The sequence below is a fragment of the Sminthopsis crassicaudata genome, chromosome 6 (genome assembly GCF_048593235.1).
Source record: "Sminthopsis crassicaudata isolate SCR6 chromosome 6, ASM4859323v1, whole genome shotgun sequence".
In the NCBI taxonomy this organism is placed as follows: domain Eukaryota; kingdom Metazoa; phylum Chordata; class Mammalia; order Dasyuromorphia; family Dasyuridae; genus Sminthopsis; species Sminthopsis crassicaudata.
The window spans coordinates 138,563,610-138,583,619 of record NC_133622.1 but is presented as its reverse complement, the minus strand read 5'-3'; the positions used below and the strand labels follow the sequence as shown (position 1 = coordinate 138,583,619).

Below are 20,010 nucleotides of genomic sequence, written 5' to 3'. Positions count from 1 at the left end.
CCCACTGCTTTCTGCTGCTTTAGCAATAGAGATAAACTTAGCTGGCTGTCTACTGCAGAGAGCAGTTTATTATTTATTTTTATTTTATTTTATTTTATTTTTTTTATTTTTTATTCATTTTTCCAAACCATCCCCCCCTCCCTCCACTCCCCCCCCCCATGGCAGACAATCCCATACATTCCACATGTGCCACAATACAACCCAGACACAACACATGTGTGCAAACACCACCCTCCTGTTGCACATTAATCATTAGCTTCCGAAGGTACAAGCAACCTGGGCAGACAGACAGCAGTGCCAACAATCCACATTCGCCTCCCAGTGTTCCTTCTCTGGGCACAGTCACCTCCGTCCATCACCGATCAACTGGAAGTGAGCTGGATCCCCTCCATGCTGAAGATCTCTACTTCCATCAGAATACATCCTCATACCGTATGTTGTTGAAGTGTATAGTGATCTTCTGGTTCTGCTCATTTCACTCAGCAACAGTTGATTTAAGTCTCTCCAAGCCTCTCTGTATTCCTCCGAGCAGTTTATTATTTAAAGGGACAATCCACTTTTACTGTACTAAGCTAATTGACTAAATGTTTGTTTCTTTAAATGTATAATGGTCTCCTTGTTTAAGGAATATAGTCATAAATAAGTATGATCTATAATTTGGTAGTGTTATTTCAAAAAGTTTAATTGATATTTTTAAAAGAACTTTTCAGATTCTTTTATGTGGAAATAGGATATTCTGTGTGAGTTTTAATTGATTATATTGACTCATCTTAAAGTTGTACCATTATTTAAAGGGACACTAAGAATAATAGTTTTTGTCTTTGTCCTTTTGAAAATATTTCTGTTATGGACAATTGTAGAGGGCCAGAACTCTAGAGAAGTATACTTGAAACAAGGTATTAACTCAGTGGAATTGATGAGATGATGGTTCTCTAGTTTACATAAATACTCTCTAGTTCACACATATACAGTATGCTGTAATGATGTAATTGTACTAAAGTATATAAGGGCTGAGAAGGACTAGAAATGAGACATTCTATCTTTGACTATCCTGGTGGCTCTCCTGCTTCCTCCACTAACACCAATCTCAGGCTGGTCCTGAGATCCTCCAGAAAGCTACCCCGAACATTACATTTTAGCGCCCAAACATGGACATAAGGACCTATATTCACCAGCTCAACCAACGAGGTCATAAGTTCAGTGGAGAAGTACCTGTGACCAAGAAATAGGGAGAGTAAACTAATCACAATGGGGCAAATACTAAGAAAAGAGCCTTTCCACCTCAAGGGAAGTGGGTAGAAAGCATAAAAGTGGCAAGGTTTGATTGTAACTTGGGAGCAGATCATTGTACTCTTAGATACATTAGAATACACGCCTTCTTGGTTGTCTAAGGAAGAAAATTAGAGCCAGATAAGTGGAAACTAGTGGGAAAATTAGTTGAATATTACATTGATAATGGTCAATTCCTGAGGAAACATTCTATAAAACATTCTATATGTCCAACATAATACAACTGGCTATAAAGAATTACATAAATCTAAAATAAGGAAAAAGAAGAAAGAGCAGGAGGGGGGTGGTAAAAGTGGCTGAAAAGCATGAAGAATTGGACAACAAAGGATTTAAGTACAATGCTGATGAAATTAAGGAGTGTGATGCTTCTCAGTCAGCACCCCTATGCAGCAGCTTTGTCCCCACCATGACACTATTACAAAAGGCATTAATTAAAGCTAAAAATGAAAGATAGGATATATCTGATTTAAAATAGAAGCATGCCCTGTGATTGAAGAGTTTTACTCTTCAAGTCAAGAAAAAAGAAAATCACTCCTTTTAATTTGGAAATCATCAAAAATCTGAAAAAGGCTTGCACTCTTTATGGGTCTACATCGTCTTATGTTAAGATGTTATTGGAGAATTTGGGTTTTGAAGTTTTAACCCCTAATGATTGGAAGGACATGTTTAGAACCTAGACAAAACTTGCTATGGCTTTCTGAGTATAATGAACTCTGTAGAATACAAGCCCAATGAAATAGGCAATTTGGAGTTACTATACCAGTCACCTTTGATTAGGTCTTTATGCAGACATTTTGTAGCATATGAGCAAATTGATCCTGCTGCTATCAAAGCAGGAGTACCCTGCCAGGAAGACAATATAGAGGGGAAGCCATCACAAAAACAGCACAAGGTCCAAATGAACCCTTTGCTGATTTCATGGGATGCCTGCAGATAATTGTCATATGAACTATTGATGAAAATATAGCAACAGAAATTATGATAAGACAACTTGCTAAAAAAATGCTAATGAGATTTGTAGAAGAATTATATTAGGTCTACACAAGGATGCTCTTCTAGAGAAGATTATAATATGCTGTACCACAGTGGGCACAAATACCTTTTATACCCCTGCTATGACACAGACTTCTTGAGATCTGAACATGGGAAGACAGGGAACCTTTTGGCAAGGAACTTCCAGAGAGACTTGTCAATACTTTCAATGTGGTAAAGTAGGGCATCTGAAAGCTCAATGTTGGCATAGAGACAGAGTGAGAAAACAGGGTGGGAGAACAAGACCCAATACTCCATGTCCAAAATGCAACAGAGGCTTCCACTGGGCATCAGAATGTAGATTGATTCAGGGAAATGGGATAAAGGGCCTAGCCCCAAGGCTCAAGGCAAAAAATACCTGGGGCATGATGGCAGCCGATGCTACACCCAGAGAGTGCCTTAAAAGTTCAGTACCCACACATGAACAATAAGCTGGAACTACTAAAATATCCCCTGGAGAGGTAAAATCTGTCTCTATCCACCCTCCAAGTACAGTAGGCTTGACCATTTCACCTCCTGAGAGTGCTTACAAAACAGTGTCCATCCATACACTGATGTGGGAAATTGGGGAATGTGTAGCTAACATCCCAGTCACTAATACACGTAGACAATTTGTGACTCATCACCCACGAGTAGTAACATCAGATTTACTAATATACACCCACCCCTGATAGGCAATTTGGTGATATTCACCCAGATTTTGACTCCCAGCAACAGAATCCAGGAATATTCTAGACTGCAGTTGTTATAGCTGACCATCCTATGTTCATTATCTATGTAAATGGCATACTATTGACAGGGTTGGTAGACACAGGTGCAGATCATACAGCCATTAGAGGTGCCAAGTGGCCTAATCACTGGCCAAAGATTAAGACAGACACCTACCTGTCTGGCGTAGGAGGATCAATAGCAGCTGAAGTTAGTGCTACCCCTTTGAGATGGACTTTTGAAGGTGAAACAGAAGTTTTTACTCCTTTTATAGTTGAAAAAATCCACATCAATCTATGGGGAAGAGACATTTACAACAATTAGGATTACATTTGAGTACTTCAGTTTTTTAGGCAGGGCTGCTGTTGAAGGCCTGCCTACATTCTCACCTGTTCCCATTCAATGGAAAACTGATACACCAGTGTGGGTAAAAGAGTGGACCTTAACAAGTGAAAAAAATTCAGTCCTTATTAGATATAGTACAGGAGCAACTTGACCAAGGACACTTACAACCTTCTCTAAGTCCTTGGAATTCTCCTGTATTGTAAAAAAGAAATCTGGAAAATGGAGGATGTTGACTGATTTAAGAAAGGTAAATGAACAGATGGAAACTAGGGGAACTCTTCAGCCTGATCTTCCATCTCCTACTCAATTGCCTAGAGACTAGCATCTTTGAGTTATAGACATTAAGGACTGTTTCTATTCTATCCCTCCAGATAAGGAGGATATGAAAAGATTTGTGTTTTCAGTACACAGCATTAACTTAGCTGAGCCTTGTAAAAGATATGGACAGTTTTGCCACAGGGAATGAAAAATAATCCTACTATGTGTCAAATGTATGTTGCTGCTGCTCTTACTCCAGTAAGAAAAGCATTTCTAAAAGTAATGTTGTTACAATTACATGGATGATATCTTGGGGTGTGCACCTGAGGAGCAAATGTTAGAAGCACGTCTACAAAAGACCATAGAAACACTAAGGAACTACAAATTGCATATAGCTCCAGAAAAAATTCAAAGACATTTTCCTTTTCAATATTTAGGATATGACATATATTCTAAGGTGCTTACGGTACAAAAACTTTCTTTAAGAACAAAGAAGTTGAACACACTTTCAGAAATTGATAGGAGATATCCAGTGGATTCGTCCAGTGTTAGGCTTGACTACCTATCAATTGCAACCATTATATGACATTTTAAGGGGAGGCAGTGCTTTAAATTCACCTTGTCAGCTTATAAAAGATGCTCAAGAGACTTTGAGAGAAGTTGAACTGGCTTTATCCAATGTGATTGAAAGAGTCATTCAAAAACCTTTGGAAATATCAGTTTTTACTACACAAGAGGCACCCACAGCAGTCCTTCATCAAGTAGACAGTAGTGGTTGCCATGAGGATTATCTCTCTGTTCTGAGAAAGAGGAGTTCTGACAATCATCTGCTCCACTAAATATTTCTGATCTAGGAACATGTTGTGTTTTTTTTTCTGTTTGCTTATTTTGTTTTATTTTAAGCAAAGAAACAAATCATTTAGCTTTGCTGATTGTTATTCCTTAAAAAAATGGGGGAAGGTGCGCTCAAGCTGACATCAATAGATTTCAGGCATTTCCACCAAATGACTGTTACACAAATGGTAAATAGTGAGTAAACCCAGATTAGAATATTCCACAAAATGCAGAGTGAAAATTAGCTTTCCCACTGGTAGCCAGATATCCCCACTCAACAAAAGAAAAAACCTGATTTCACTCAAAGGAAATTCCTCAAAATGTCTAAAGAAGAAAACTGAAAATCTCAAAATGTTTCCCTCTTTCCACATGTCTGGAATTGATTCCTAATTGAGTCTGAAATCATTCATGTCCTCTCTCAAAACAGGAGTAGAGATTATATCTTCTCTCTAAATAACTTCAGACTACTTTTCAGGTGGCATCTTGTCATCATTGCCTCTATGACTCCAGAACTACTTCTAAGTAGTAGCATGCAAAACAATTCAGGTTTGAAATTAATGTTACATATTGAGAGTATCAACTTTATTAGTCATGCATGTTCTCAACTTTGCTGTTACTCTAGATTTCTACCTTCCCTAATTCCACATTTATCTAATCAAGAGCCAAATATTGTTTCTGCTTCTACAATATATCTTGTATTTGTTACCTTCTCTTTACTCACACAGGCACTATTCTGTTTGAGATTCCCATTCCATTTTTCTGGAACTACTGCAATGGCTGCCTAAATGATTTCCTACTCAAAAAAATTCCAGTGGCTGCCTATGGACTCTAGGATCAAGTGCTATTTTATTTTTCTCTTATCATTTTTAAACTTCCATTTTCATTGGGGAAAAAAAATTGCTTCAAGGGTCTGATAAAGACCTCATTTCTAAAATATATAGAGAATTGATGCAAATTTGTAAGAATAGAAGCCATTCTCCAATTGGTAAATGGTCAAAGGATACGAACAGACAATTTTCAGATGAAGAAACCATTTCTAGTCATATGAAAAAATGCTCTAAATCATTATTGATCAGAGAAATGCAAATTAAGACAACTCTGAGGTACCACTACATAGCTCTCAGATTGGCTAAGATGACAAGAAAAGATAATGATAAATGCTGGAGGGGATGTGGGAAAACCCACATTAAGTGGGAAGCAATACATTATTGGTACAGTTGTGAACTTATCCAATCATTTTAGAGAGGAATTTGGAACTATGCTCAAGGGGCTATCAAATTATGCATAATCTTTGATCCAGCAGTGTCTCTGTTGGGCCTGAATCCCAAAGAGATCATAAAAAAGGTAAATGGACCCACATGTGCAAAAATGTTTGTGGCAGCTCTTTTTATAGGGGCAAAGAACTGAAAACTGAGTGGATGACCATCAGTTGGAGAATGGCTGAATAAGTTATGGTATATAAATTATTGTTCTATTATAAACGATCTGCAGGATGATTTCAGAAAGACCTGGAGAGAATTGCATGAACTGATGCTAAGTAATGTGAGTAGAAGCAGGAGTTCATTGTACACGGCAACAATAAGAATATGTAATGATCAATTCTGATGGACCTGGCTCTTTTCAACAATGAAATGAATCAGGGCAATTCCAATAGACGTGATGGGGACAGCTATCTACACCCAGAGAAAAGATGAGAACTGAGTGTGGATCACAACATAGTATTTTCACCTTTTTTGTTGTTGTTTGCTTGTTTTGGGTTTTCTTTCTTATTTTTTTTCCCTTTTTGATATGATTTTTCTTGTTCAGAATGATAATTGTGAAAATATATATAGAAGACTTGCACACATTTACCATATTTTGGATTACTTGCTGTCTAGGGCAGAGGACTGGGTAAAAAAGGAGGGAGAAAAAATTAGAACACAAGATTTTACAAAGGTGAAGGCTGAACATTTTAAAAATAAAAAGCTATTATAAAAAATATCCATTTTCAGATTTAAATGTAAATAATTTTCAGATGTAAATAACGATTAGTACAGTAGCATGTTAACATGTAAACAAATACATACTGCACAAAATGATAAGAGTGCACAATTTAAAAATTTGGAGACCACTGCTCTACACTATTCTTTTACATTTTTTTCATCTACTCCCTTTCCCTACTCATCTGCTCAGACTGCCTTATGCCAACTTTCATAGATTCATGATAATTAAATCTAATTATAAAACCTTCAAATGTCATCCTTTTTGCAAAAGCAGCAATAATGGATTAGAAGGAAGTAGGCCAAAAAGCAGAGATAAGAAAAAGTTTCTCTCTGGCAAACCTTGTGTTCCAGTCTACTGAGGCAAAATCTTTGTGAGCACAGAACTCTAAAAAGAACTTGGAACTAAAAAACAGACCTGCTTTAGGGGTTTCATAGTTATAACTCAATCTAAGTTCATATTACCAGCATTACTATTTGCTAGTCATAAGATCTGGTGCAATTCTCAACCTCTGAGACTTAATTTATTTAATCTGGACAAAGAGGCCAACAATACTGTTAACTGAACTCTGTTCAAAACTACCTAACATACACTGGCTGTGTAATCCTGGGCAAGGCCCTTAACCTCTCAGACCTTTAGGCAACTCTCTAAGACTAGAAGTTGTAGAAAAGGTGCTTCTCCCAATGAGGATATAGTTTTTGTAAACTTTGTAAATTTTTGTAAACTGTGTAAAATATTATCTTGTTTCTGCTCATTTCACTCTGCATCAGTTCATGTAAATCTTTCCATGAACTTCTGCTTATCTTTCTTTTTTTAATAATAGCTTTTTATTTGCAAAATATTGCAGATAGTTTTCATCATTCACCCTTGCAAAACCTTGTGTTCCAAAATTTTCTCCCTCCTTTTCCCTTATCTCCCTCTACTAGACAGTAAGTAATCCAATATGTTAAACATGTATAATTCTTGTAAATATATTTCCACATTTATCCTACTGCACAAGAAAAATCAGATCGAAAAAAATTAGAAAGAAAAAAAGCAAGCAAATCATGGAAGTCTCAGGCCTTTCTGAAATCATCCTGATGATCATTTCTTATAGAATAATAATATTCCATAGCATTCATATACCATAACTTATTCAGCCATTCTCCAACTGATGAGCAACCACTCAGTTTTTAGTTCCTTGCCATTACAAAAAAGGTTGTTACAAACATTTTTGCAAATATAGGTCTTTTTCCTTTTTTTATGATCTCTTTGAAATACAGACCCAGTAGACACTGCTGGATTAAAAAGTATGCTGTCTGATAGTCCTTTGGGCATAGTTCCAAACTGCTCTCCAGAATGATTGCATCAGTTTTCAACTCAACCAAGTAGTATCCCAGTTTTCCCACATTCCCTCTAGCATTTATCATTCTTTTCCTGTAATCTTCTCATCATTTCTTATAGCACATAGTATCTTATCACAATCATAAACACTCTCTTGTTCAGTCATTCCCCAATTGATGGACATCCCCTCAATTTTCAACTCTTTGCCACTACTAAAAGAGCTACTATAAATATGTTTGTACATATGGGTCCTGTTCCTTTTTGTTGTTTATCTCTTTGGGGATTATAGACCTAGTAGTAGTACTGCTTGGTCAAAAAGTACACATGGTTTTATAATTTTGGGGAAGAGTTTCAAATTGTTCTGTAAAATGGTTAAATCAATGTAACACTTTGTAAACTTTTAAAGTGCTACACTAAGAATTATTTTTAGTCACATAGAATTAATGAGATGGAAGGGACCATTGGGAGGGTCAATCCTCTCATTTTAGATACGAACAAACAAAACAAGTGAGATTCAATTATGTGACCAGAGGCACTATGTGAATTTAAAGATACAGGCAGGAATAGAATACAAGTCTCCCAATACCCAGTTTGATGTTCATTGTACTCTACCATTTTCCTTGACTCATATCCTTCTGAACTTAATTCAAATACAGCTTTACCCATTTTCTCCACCAAATGGGCTTCCCAAACTCAGCAAAGTACCTAAAAAGGATCTTCTCCAGTAAAGCCTTCTCTTTTATGGTTGACAATATATTACACACACACACACACACACAGAAATTAGATGACATAATTCCATCAATGGAAAAGAAAGGCTCAGAAGACCTTTTCATGTTTCTAGGATCGATCCCTTGTTAGTTCATCATCATCATTAACTAATCTTGGTTAGTTAACCAAGGTTCAGATCAGATTGTTTAAACTCAACATAGTTAACAATAATGAACAATTCACTGAATTTTATTTTGGGGAAGTGTATTCCTTGACAGATTGATGGGTTATTTAATTAGTTTTGTGAACTTAAAAGGAAGCCTCTGGAGAATGTGCAGGCACATGGGAGTATGGGCATGATCATTGTTTTGTTGAAAGGATAGGGTAAGGCTCCTGCTTGGATTTCTGTGACAAGAGCTATTTTCAAGACAGTTTGTTTTCTGGAACCCTTGAGTCTAGATTCTGGTTGGATTCTGTAAGGCTATAAAACAGCCTATAATCTATAGAACAAAGTCAAATTGTTCTTCCATCCCTACCCCAGTTTTCCTTTTCTTTTTCTTTCTTCACTTGCTTCTAGGACAAATCAGAATTCACTTAGCAAAATGGGTCTGTGCTCTAGGGAGAAATCTGTTGCCTCTTTTCGATAAATAACCACCAAAATTTATATAGTGTTGCAAAGGTGTGCAAAGTACTTTACATGCAAAGCCAAGTTTGATGTGACAGAGAAGGATGGATTTTCTGATCCAGAGGGTACTCAAGTCTCTGAAGCCTAATTAGGAGCCACTCTCACCAAAGAGATAAAGAGAATATTCACTTTTTCTACAGCAGTGGACAGAAATCCTCCACTTCACAGAGCACAGCGGCCTGACCTCAGGGATGGCCTTCGGGCACCACGCCAAGTTTATCGCTTCAACTGGCATGGACAGGAGCCTCAAGTTCTACAGCCTGTAGGCCCTGTCCCCTACAGAACCCAAGGCCTTGTCTCTGTAGTGGGTAGCATTAGGGGTGGGGGATAGGAAGGGGAGAGAGACTGAGGGGAGGGGGGAGGAGTTTGGGAGGCACTCACATCATTTCACTCTGGTCTGAACATTATTCTGGTCTGAAATTATAATTTTCTACAGAGGGCCCATCAGATGCCCCTAAAGCTCACTGCCCAATAAACTCATTTTAAATTCCAAATTCTACACATGCCAATATAATTATATCCTACCTTAATTCATCATCCCATGGTATTATATTTAGTAGGGTTTTATTTTTATATATATATATGTCATCTTTGGAATAATTTAGGAACGTTTTTTAATTTCAGTAGTTATTTCTGAACTCTAGTCTACCTTCATTCTCTTTGTAGAAATACAGCTTGTGAGAGATATCTACCTTGAGAAAGTCTACCCAATAAGATTTTTCATAGCTATGAATGAAAACATTTCCATTTTGATTACTACTTCTGTAATGGTAAATTACTGTTCAAGTAAAGTGACCTCTTGTCATTTCAACTTCTCAAATACAGACTCTGCCACCAGAGTAGATATAATTATTTGGTTTATCTTTTTGAGTATTTATCTTGGAAATCTTTCCAGAAATACAGGACTACAAAATAGAACAATGTATATCATGCATCACAATAAATGGCATGAAATCTCCTTTAGAAAAGTAGCCGTGATTAGCAGCAGTGATATTCATAAAATTTATAGGATGAGTATAGGAAAGTTAAGAGGCAATGGATTTTTAAAATTAACTTAAATACTTTTTAAAAATGTATATTTTAATATATAAACAGAAAAGATTCAACATAAAATTTTGAACTTATGTACAGTTTGCCTTTTAAGTATATATTCAACACGGTAATACCAACACTATCCTATCCTATCTGTCTATTTCCCTTTCTGAACTTCTTTCTGTTCTCTACTTGGTAGGCTTTTTCATTATTTCATTTCTATTATTTACTTTTATTTCCTACTCCTCATCCTGAAGGTCTCTCTTGTAACAAATAAGTCAAGAAAAAAAATGAACACGTGTGCTCTATTTGAAAATGTTTGTCTCCCTTTTAGTCCATCACCTCTCTGCTAAGAGATGGGAAACATGCTTCAGCATCAGCCTTCTGGAGTCACAATTGATCATTATATTGGAATTCCAGAATCTAAGCTGCCTTTCCATAACACTGTTCCCATGATATTGATATATTACTAAGTAAACTCTTAAATCTATTTATTTTACACTGTATTTGATCAGGTGACTCTTCCTAGATTTCCTTGAATCTGCCAAAATCACTAATTCTTAAGGATCATGGCTCTTCTGATATTGCATTAGTGTGTCTATTCAGTCACAATACCTCCAACAATTATAATTATCATATTTTGTCATCTTTGCTATCTGATGATATGGAACCTCAGAGTTGTTATCCTATTCATTTCTCTTATTAGGGATTTGCTATATTTTTAATAGGTTGAGAGCATTTTTTAAAAAATGGTTCAGAGACTTTGACTATCTATTGTAGAATGTTATTGTTCTTACATATTTGTATCAATTATATATATACATACATATATATGAAAACATATGTATACAAGTATGTATATACACAGAAATATATATGTGTGTGTATAAGGAACCTATTTAAATCTGTATTAAGAGCCATTTGCCAGTTGATAAATAGTCAAAGATATTAATAGACAGTTCTCAAGAAATAAATCCAAGGTATATTCTTGTTTAGTTGTTTCAGTTATGTTTGAATTTTCATGAACTCTTCTGGGGTTTTCTGGGCAAAGATATCAAGAGTGTCATTCTCTTCTTCAATGTTATCAATAACCATCTGGGGAAAAAAATGCTTCAAATTACTAAAAAAAAATTAGAAATGCAAATTAAATTCTTAGGCTCTACTTCACAACCTTAAGGTTGATAAAAAGGAAAATGACATGGTGGAGGTACTGAAGCAAAATAGACTTGTGGTCTAGTCATTCTTGAAAATAATTCAGAACTATGCCTCAAATTCTGCTAAATTGTGCTTACCCTTTGATCTAGAGAGAACAAAAAGAGCAAAAAAAGAGGAAAAAGTTTTAAAATGTACTACAATATTAGTAAGTTTTTTGATATTTAAAAAAACTCAAAAATTAAAACTAAGGAGGGTATCTATCAATAGGGAAATGCACAAATTATTATATATGAAAGATTTGGTAATACAATACTATGTGCTATAAGAAATGATGAATAAGATACTATATTTCAGAGATTACTGGGAAGACTTATCTGAACTGATGCAGAATGAAGTAAGCAGACCCATAAAATAATTTAATTATTAAAATCAGTATTTTAAAAATGAACAATTTAAAAATTTATGAAATCTAATAAAAATGCAATGATCAACCAACATTCCAGAAAAGTAGGAAGGAATGCAGTCTAATTTTCTGACAGAGATAAAGGATGAGAAATGAATTTTTAACATGGCCAATAGGGGATTTTGTTTGTTTGACTAAGCTTTTTGTTGTTGCTGTTATCATAAGGGATTTTTTCTTTTTCTTTTTCCTTGGAAGAAGGAATTGAGAAAAAGAATTGGGCAATAGGAAAAAAAAATGTTTTCCAATAAAAGTTCGGTAAAGGCCTCATTTCACAAATATATGATACAAGCCATTCCCCCATTGCTAAGTGGTCAAACAATATATGAATAGGTAGTTTAAAAATGAAAAAAAAAAAAATCAAAGCTATCTAGGCATATGAAGAATACTCCAAATCACCATTGAGTGGAGAAATGCAAATTAAAACAACTCTGAGGTAAAACCTCATCTATTAGATTGGTTAACATGACAAAAAAGGAAATATTAAATGTTGGAGAGAATTTGGGAAAATTGGAATACTAATGCACTGTCAGTGAATTGTGAACTGATCCAACCATTCTACAAAACAATTTGGGACTAAAAGGGCAATTAAACTAAAACTAAGGAGAATATCTCTCAATAGGGAAATGCACAAATTATTGTATATGAATGATTTGGTTACAGAATACTATTGTGCTATAAGAAATGATCCAGCAAAACTATTACTAGGTCTGTATTTCAAAGAGATCATTAAAAAAGAAAGAAAATACATCTACAAAAAATATTTATAGTAGCTATTTTTTTGTGGCAAAGGAATTTTGAAGGCATGTCCATCAACTGGGGAGTAGTTGAATAAGCTGTAGTACATAGAATGGATATATTGGTAATGGAATACTATTGTGCAAAAGTAGGCAAGCAGATTTCAGAACAATTTAGATTTATATGAATTGATACAAAGTGAAATCAGCAGAACACTATACACAGTAACAGAACATTGTTTGATGAATTGTCTCTTCTCAGCAAGACAATGATACAAAACAATTACAAAGGACTCAATGGAAAAAAAAAATGATCTCTGAATGCAGATCAAAGGATACTGTGTCTCCCCCTGCCTCTCCCACCATTAGTCTGTTTCTTCTTTCACAACTATGACTAATATGGAAATGTTTTACATATGCACATACATAACCTATATCAAATTGTTTTACATTTTAGAAAAGAGAAGAAGGAGGAAAAAGAAAGAAAATTTTGGAACTCAAAAATTTTGTAAAAACAAAGTTAATACCCTTTCATCCAGCAGTGGCACTACTGGGTCTATATCCCAAAGATTTCATAAAAGAGGGGAAAAAGACTCACATGTACAAAAATATTTGTAACAGCCCTTTTTTGTGGTGACAAGGAACTGGAAAATGAATGGAGGCCCATCAACTGAGAAATGGTTAAATAAGTCATATGAATAGAATATCATTGTTCTGATGCTGAGTAAATTGAGCAGGACCAAGAGAACCCACAATATTTGCCCACAATAATATGATTAAATGATGATCAACAGTGATGGACTTAGCGCTTCTCAACAATATGATGATTTAAGGATAGATCTGGGATGGAAAATGGCATCCATATCCAAAGAGAGAACTATGGAGACTGAATATAGATCAAAACATAGTATTACCATTTTGTTTTCTTTCTCATAGTTTTTTTTTTTTTTTCCTCCTTTTTTGGTCTGATTTTTCTTGTACAACATGACAAATATGGAAATATGTTTAAGAGAAGTGTATATATTTAACCTTAAGGGGAGATAAGGAAAGAAAGGAGAAAAATTTAGAAGTCTTACAAAAATAAATTTTGAAAATTATCTTCACTTGAATTTGGAAAAATAAAATTCTATTGAAAAAAAATTTTAAAAAGAACTAAATAAACAATTTAATACCAATGACAAAAAACTCAAATGTTAAAATTGTCTTTACATAAGATTTGAAAAAAAATACTATTTAAATGCTTAGAATTTTTAAAAATTAGTTTAAAACAACTATTAAAAATCCTTATAAACTTAAATATTAGACTTTTATCAGAGATTTGCTATAAGTATTTTCCCAAATAATTGTCCCTTTTCATTGATTACTTTGATTTTGTTTGTGCAATAGCTTTTCAATTATATGTAATCAAAATATCTATTTTATTTTCAATGATCATCTGTGTCCTTTGTTTAGTCAAGAATTCTCCTCCATTACCCATAATTCTGTAATATGGGATGGGCTAGTTCTTTTCTTTAAAGGACACTAAGGCCATTCTATTAACTATGCTAATCACTGTAAGCTCAGAATGACTTCCTGGTAATTTAATTCCAATACCATAATACACAAGTCCAGAAAATTGGTCCAATACAATTCTTCTCTTAATTTGTTTATATGACCTTTTTCAAAATAGGTCATGTATCCATTTCTAGCTTATTGCGATATATGATGAAAGATGTTTACATTTAATTTCTGTTTGATCCCTTTTACAGTTAATTGCTTTTGCCAGTAATTGCTTAAGTTATAAGTCTCTGCCCCTGAACTTAGTTCAGAATTCAGCCACTTGTAATAGCTTAAGTTTAGAAATTGGGTTCTCCAGCTAATCGCTGTTCTATTTTTGCCTCAAGGAATTTAGCTAACCTCAAGGATGTGGCAAAGGGATTCTGGTCTAGAATTTTTTCACATACAAGCTATCTTTCAAGAATATATAGTTTGCTTTCTAAAAAGTCTGGTCCATTATCTCTAAACCTTTCAGTTAGACTCAAATGAATAACATTCTTAGTCAGTAGAGGGAAAGGTGGGGGGGAGGTTGTTGCTAGCCTCTCATCAAATTTCCAACTAATCATATCATTCTCTATATATCAGGTATATAACCAACATCTTGTCCTCAAAACCAAGACATCATCTATCTACAGATTTTTTTTTTTTTGTTGTTGTTGTTGTTCTATGCTTATAAAATGAGTTGTAGCTTCAGCATGGGTCTTTGGCTGGAAACTGAAATAGCCGTTGACCCTTTTGTTGACAAATAACATGTCTCTGTTCAATGATACTTGTTTCAAGAAACATGCCTCACTTTATCTTTTTGTTAAATTTAAATTGCAACTTACTTTGTAAAGTGATTATTTCAGTTTATTTTTCAGTTGAAACTCCTGAATTCTCTAAGTAAACTACCTCAATAGTGAATAAGTAATGATGAAGAAAAGCAAAACCAGGAATATCAGAGCTACAAGGTGACATTTTTTTCTAGTCATAAATCTTCAACAAGGGTCAAGGAGTAAGGTAACAAAAAGTCTTTGCTCTCTCCAGTGCAGCCAGGTCCAATATAAGGGTTGATACCAAAAAAAAAAAAAATAAAAATAAAAAATCATCCTATAACTAGAAAACCTAGTCTCCTATCCCCAAATCAGTCTTTAGAAAATCTCTAAGGGGCTTCTTTCCTTCATATTCAGGGACTGAGTAGACAGTTTCTTCTCCCTCGTGGATCTAGCTAAGCCTGACTTTCCTGCTTCTGCATTATCTATTATAATTCTCAATAAGAAAAGCCCACTCAGCTGAATAGTTGGAATTCCTTGACCTTGGCTTATTCATACTTTGTTGACTAGGAAGTTCTAAAGTTCTTCTGTTCCATGTGCTAGGCAATTAAGGATGGTTTCAATGCTTCATGAGGTAGAGCCTTAGGGGAAAAGAGCCCAGGCTATATGATAGGGCTATAGGAGGTAATATTCTTATCACAATTATATTAAAGAAAAATTCATTTACTCCCATGCTTTCCAGTGTCATTTATATAAATAGGGGTGTTATATTTTTCAAAAGTTTTTCCAGCACATATATAATCATATGATTTTGGGGTTTGATTTTTTTCTTTTTTCCTTTGGTCACTGAAAAAAACTGAAATTTCTTCAGTAAATGTCTGCCAATGAAATCAAGTGAAGAGATTTTTCAAGTTTGGTAATGCTGGTGGACTTCCAAGGGTAGAATAATATTGTTTTCTTCTTTTCTGTCAAGAGGAAACCATTGTCACTAAATCTTCCTGCTATGTTTCCTACATCCAGCCACACAAAAGGAGCAACAGCCGTGGTTTTGAGTTCAAAACTGTACAGGTCCCCTTGCTGGGTTATCTTGGCCTGGAGAAAAGAACATAAATAGAATGAGGTACCCTGGACTATGCATATGCCTATCTATGGTGTGATCACTATTGTAACGCAGGTCAATACAGGTTAAAATTAAAGGATTTCTGGGTAATTACATTTAGATAATCATTAGTCACACATTCATGTACTTTTTGCTTTAGACAGTTGAAAGAAACATATTATATCATTCATTATGAGTTGAAGAAAATGCTAGTTAGGCTTAAAACAAAAAATTAAGCTGGCTGTCCTGCAAATGGAAATTATTTTGTAAGGACTCCTAAAACCTTCACCAACAGGTTATTGCAGTATTACCGTATCAGGAGGTGTGGTATTTTGCATTAGGAAAAAGAGAGCCAGGGACTTGTAATAAGGCCACATGACAAACAAGTCTTTGGAAGACTGAAGACTCAAAATGACTTCTTTATTAACTAATGTTTTGCTTTTCACTATTATGAACTATAGAATACACCTGAGTAAAACTACCAGTTAGCCATCGGCTCTCACCTAAATCTCTCTCCCTATCAGACATTGCCAGCTCTTCCTTGCTGTAGAGTGACAGCAGTCCAAATCAGTGGTTTTATATTCTCTTCTTCTCTAAGACTTATGACTTGAGGGTACTGAGGGGAAGGTTAGACACAAAGAATCTGAGCTCCACAGTTTGCCTGTATCTTCATGATGCTGTAAAAAACATTTGTTGCCTCTTTGGAGAATACTTGTCTTTCTACTTGGCTTTCCTCAACAGGAAGAAACATTAGTGGGTTTAGGAAAAAAACAAAAAACAAAAAGTGTTTCCTCCTTACAAGGACTTAATTTAATAAGCATCATAGTTTAGTGATAAGAAGGATAAAGGTTGGTAAAAGTCTAAATGAGAAAGGACAAAAACAAAACGAGTTTTAAAAAATTCTTTACTCTCTCCAGGATCCAAAGATCTGAGGATATTTGTCTGACTTCATAATTGTTTTCCCCTTTTGGATTGGATCCAAGTACATGTCACTCTCCATCTTTCCCTTATCTCTCTGATGTGGAAAGGGCAGATTATTTTAGGTAGATAAATTTTATTATGAGCTGTAAGTAAAGATGAAGTCCATTCCAGAGGTACTGATTCCTCCTTCAAAAAGAAGCAAGAATTAATCCCTATAAATCAAGCATCAAACATTTATTAAGTGTTTGCTGTGTATTATGATTATCAGTTTAAGATCTCTGCATAGAGAATGTCAGAAGTTTATATATATATATATATAAATTGAAAAATCTGAATGGTAAAATTTTCTATAAAAGCAATCAAAATCTACCAATTAATTAATGGGCCTCTATATACAAGGTAATAAGATGACTGTTTTCTGAGTCAAGGTAAGCAGAAAGGTTTCACTGTTATTGAGATATTTAAAATGCACAAACCATCCCATCTTTGCCTTGTAGGAAATTTTAATAACCCTACCCATGTACATAATTGATAAAATTTATTCTCTTGTTACATATACAGATGAGCTCTAGTGCCTATCTTCCAGAGTAATTCTTCGTTTAGGAAAGCACTCCCCACTCTAGGTAGTAGCAAGTTCCCTTTCCTATAATACTAGGAACTCTGATATGTCCCTTCTTTGTAGGCATCCCAATTCCTACTATCCCGCTTTCTGAGGTAAGAACAAACTGTGATGTCCCTTACATGCCCTTTCTCCCAGGAAAAATGAGGTCCAAAGAAGGACACCTCCTCTTGTGCTAATAATAATAATAATATCTAACATTTACATAGAGCTTACTATATGCCAGGTACTGTGTTAAATGTTTTACAATTCTTATCACACTTGGTTCTTATAACAACCCTAGGAGATAGGTGCTAAAGTTATCCCCATTTTACAGATAAAGAAATGGAGGCAAACAGAAGTTAAATGATTTGTCCAGGGTCACATTAATAAACATTGGGGAATAAATTGAGACTCAGGTTTGTCTATCCACTGTGCCACCTACCCACCTAAAAGGGTCCCTGAAAATCTCTGTCTCAGTGGCACAAAGTGATCCAAGAATTTCCATGCCTTCATTCCCAGGTTCTCCAAGAATAGCATCTTTCCTACCTGATTTTTATTCCCAAATTGACCCACAAGAGATTTAGTCTTCCTCTCTTCTTTTAACCTGGGCCAAAGAAGACCATACAGGTAGCCCTACCTGTTACCCCTTCGTTATGGCATAGGAGGGCCTAACTTTCTTCCGAAGTAACCTCAATATCATTTCAGGAGCTTTAACATAGTAGGTACTCACAGTGATCTGTGCCTTCTCTAGCCCCACAGCATCCTTCAAGGAGGATAGGAAGTGATGGTTGGTGGGGCTTGAGAACTCACTTCTAGCTGTCAGGTCAAAGGAGATGACACAGCTTTGTCTTGTGCACTGGCCACACCTTTTCAGCAGTTCCATCACTGGCTCCTTGTAGAGGGGGGTTGCCTGTCCTGCCTTGACCACCAAAAATTCATTTCTATGAGAGCACACAGGATCCAGAGAGCTCCACTGGTGTACTCTCACCTGAAAAAGACACTTTCAGTCATTAATCATATCTAGGACCACCAGAGGTTAAATGATAAGAATGAAAACATTTCTTTAGTCTCTTTAGATTAAGAAATTTTACATAGCTCTGTAAGGTAAGCACAATCATTCTCATTTTATAGGAAGAGGAACTGAGGATCAGAAGATTTACTCATTGTCACATCTTAGAGGTAGGATGAAAACCAAAATTTTTCCTGACACCAAGGTCAACAATCTTATCATTGCTCCATGTTGCCTCATACTCTGATACGAGGCTAGCCTGGAACCCCAACTAAAGATGTTTCATAATTACATCATCAATATAAAAGGATATTAGGTATCACTGTGAAGTTGAAAAGTCTCATCATGACATCATTTATGACACAGTTTATAACAGGAGTTGGATGACTCAGAAATATTCCAATTATCACATATTTACATAACTAGTCAGTGCCCTTAAGTCTGTATTTTTCAAATTTTGCTCCAACCAAAATATTGGGAGTCCTCCCAAATCCTGTCTTTTTATTCTGTGGGGACTTATCCTTTCTGTGTAGTTCATTTTGGAATGAGGCCTGGGATCAAACTGAAATTTTTGTAATCCATAAGCAGTTGCCATGAGGGTAACAATTGCAGAATTTTAATTGTGATATTGCTCAAAAATTAAACTAACAGGTCTATGTAAGTATATTCAAATATCAAACAAATACAGTCATGGCCTTCCTAAGGTTCTTAGTAGAGAAACATGCAACTTTACAGCCCTTGGCCCACTTAAGTAAAAAGAAGGAGGGACAAAATGATCCTGAATACCATTTTTATTGGGTTTTTCTTTGTTTGGTTTTGCAGGGTAGAGAACAATGATCTCCTTGAGAAAGGAGATCCCAAGAGCAAGAAAATGCTCTACCAATGGTGGGTTCTTAAAAGAATTCTTAAGAGGTTCTTAGAGCAACGGTCCTCAAACTTTTTAAATAGGGGGCCAGTTCACTGTCCCTCAGACTGTTGGAGGGCAGGACTATAGTAAAAACAAAAACTCACACTCTGTCTGCGCCCCTCAGCCCATTTTCCATAACCTAGCGGGCCACATAAATGTCCTCAGTGGGCTGCATCTGGCCCGAGGGCTGTAGTTTGAGAACACCTGCCTTAGAGTATTGAGAAGTTAAGTGATTCCCAGGTAACACAAAACCAGCATGGGCAAAGCTAAAAGGAATCTCATGGGTATCTAAGGCCTTCCTTTTAAAAATGAGGGAACAGGGTGACAGAGAAGCAAATTTACCTAGTTCCATACAAGTAGAAAATTAACATTAAAGATGAGTTTGAACATCCTGACTCCTGGCCAGCTCTCCATCCATCCCATGCTGCTTCTTTTAACATTTGTTATGGGCCAGAAATTACATCTGTACTTGAAACAAGGATTCTTACAAGATGCTAACTTAGTGGAACTGATAAGACAGTGGTTATCTGGTTTAGCAGATTAATAGTGATTAATAGTTCTCTAGTTCAGTACATGTACTTAGTACTTAATATAGTTCCACAAGATTCATACCTATGATAATGTAACTAGAATAG

At 35.4% G+C, this 20,010-nt stretch overlaps 1 protein-coding gene across 1 annotated transcript in view; it reads right to left on the bottom strand.

Moving 5' to 3' along the window:
* Positions 1-9,033: 9,033 nt before the first annotated feature.
* Positions 9,034-20,010, bottom strand: part of MANBA (mannosidase beta) — a 126,203-nt gene continuing 115,226 nt past the window's right edge. The window contains 2 exon segments of the mRNA XM_074273780.1: positions 9,034-15,930; positions 18,190-18,447. Coding sequence (XP_074129881.1) covers positions 15,706-15,930; positions 18,190-18,447 — 483 coding nt within the window. The 3' untranslated portion in view covers positions 9,034-15,705.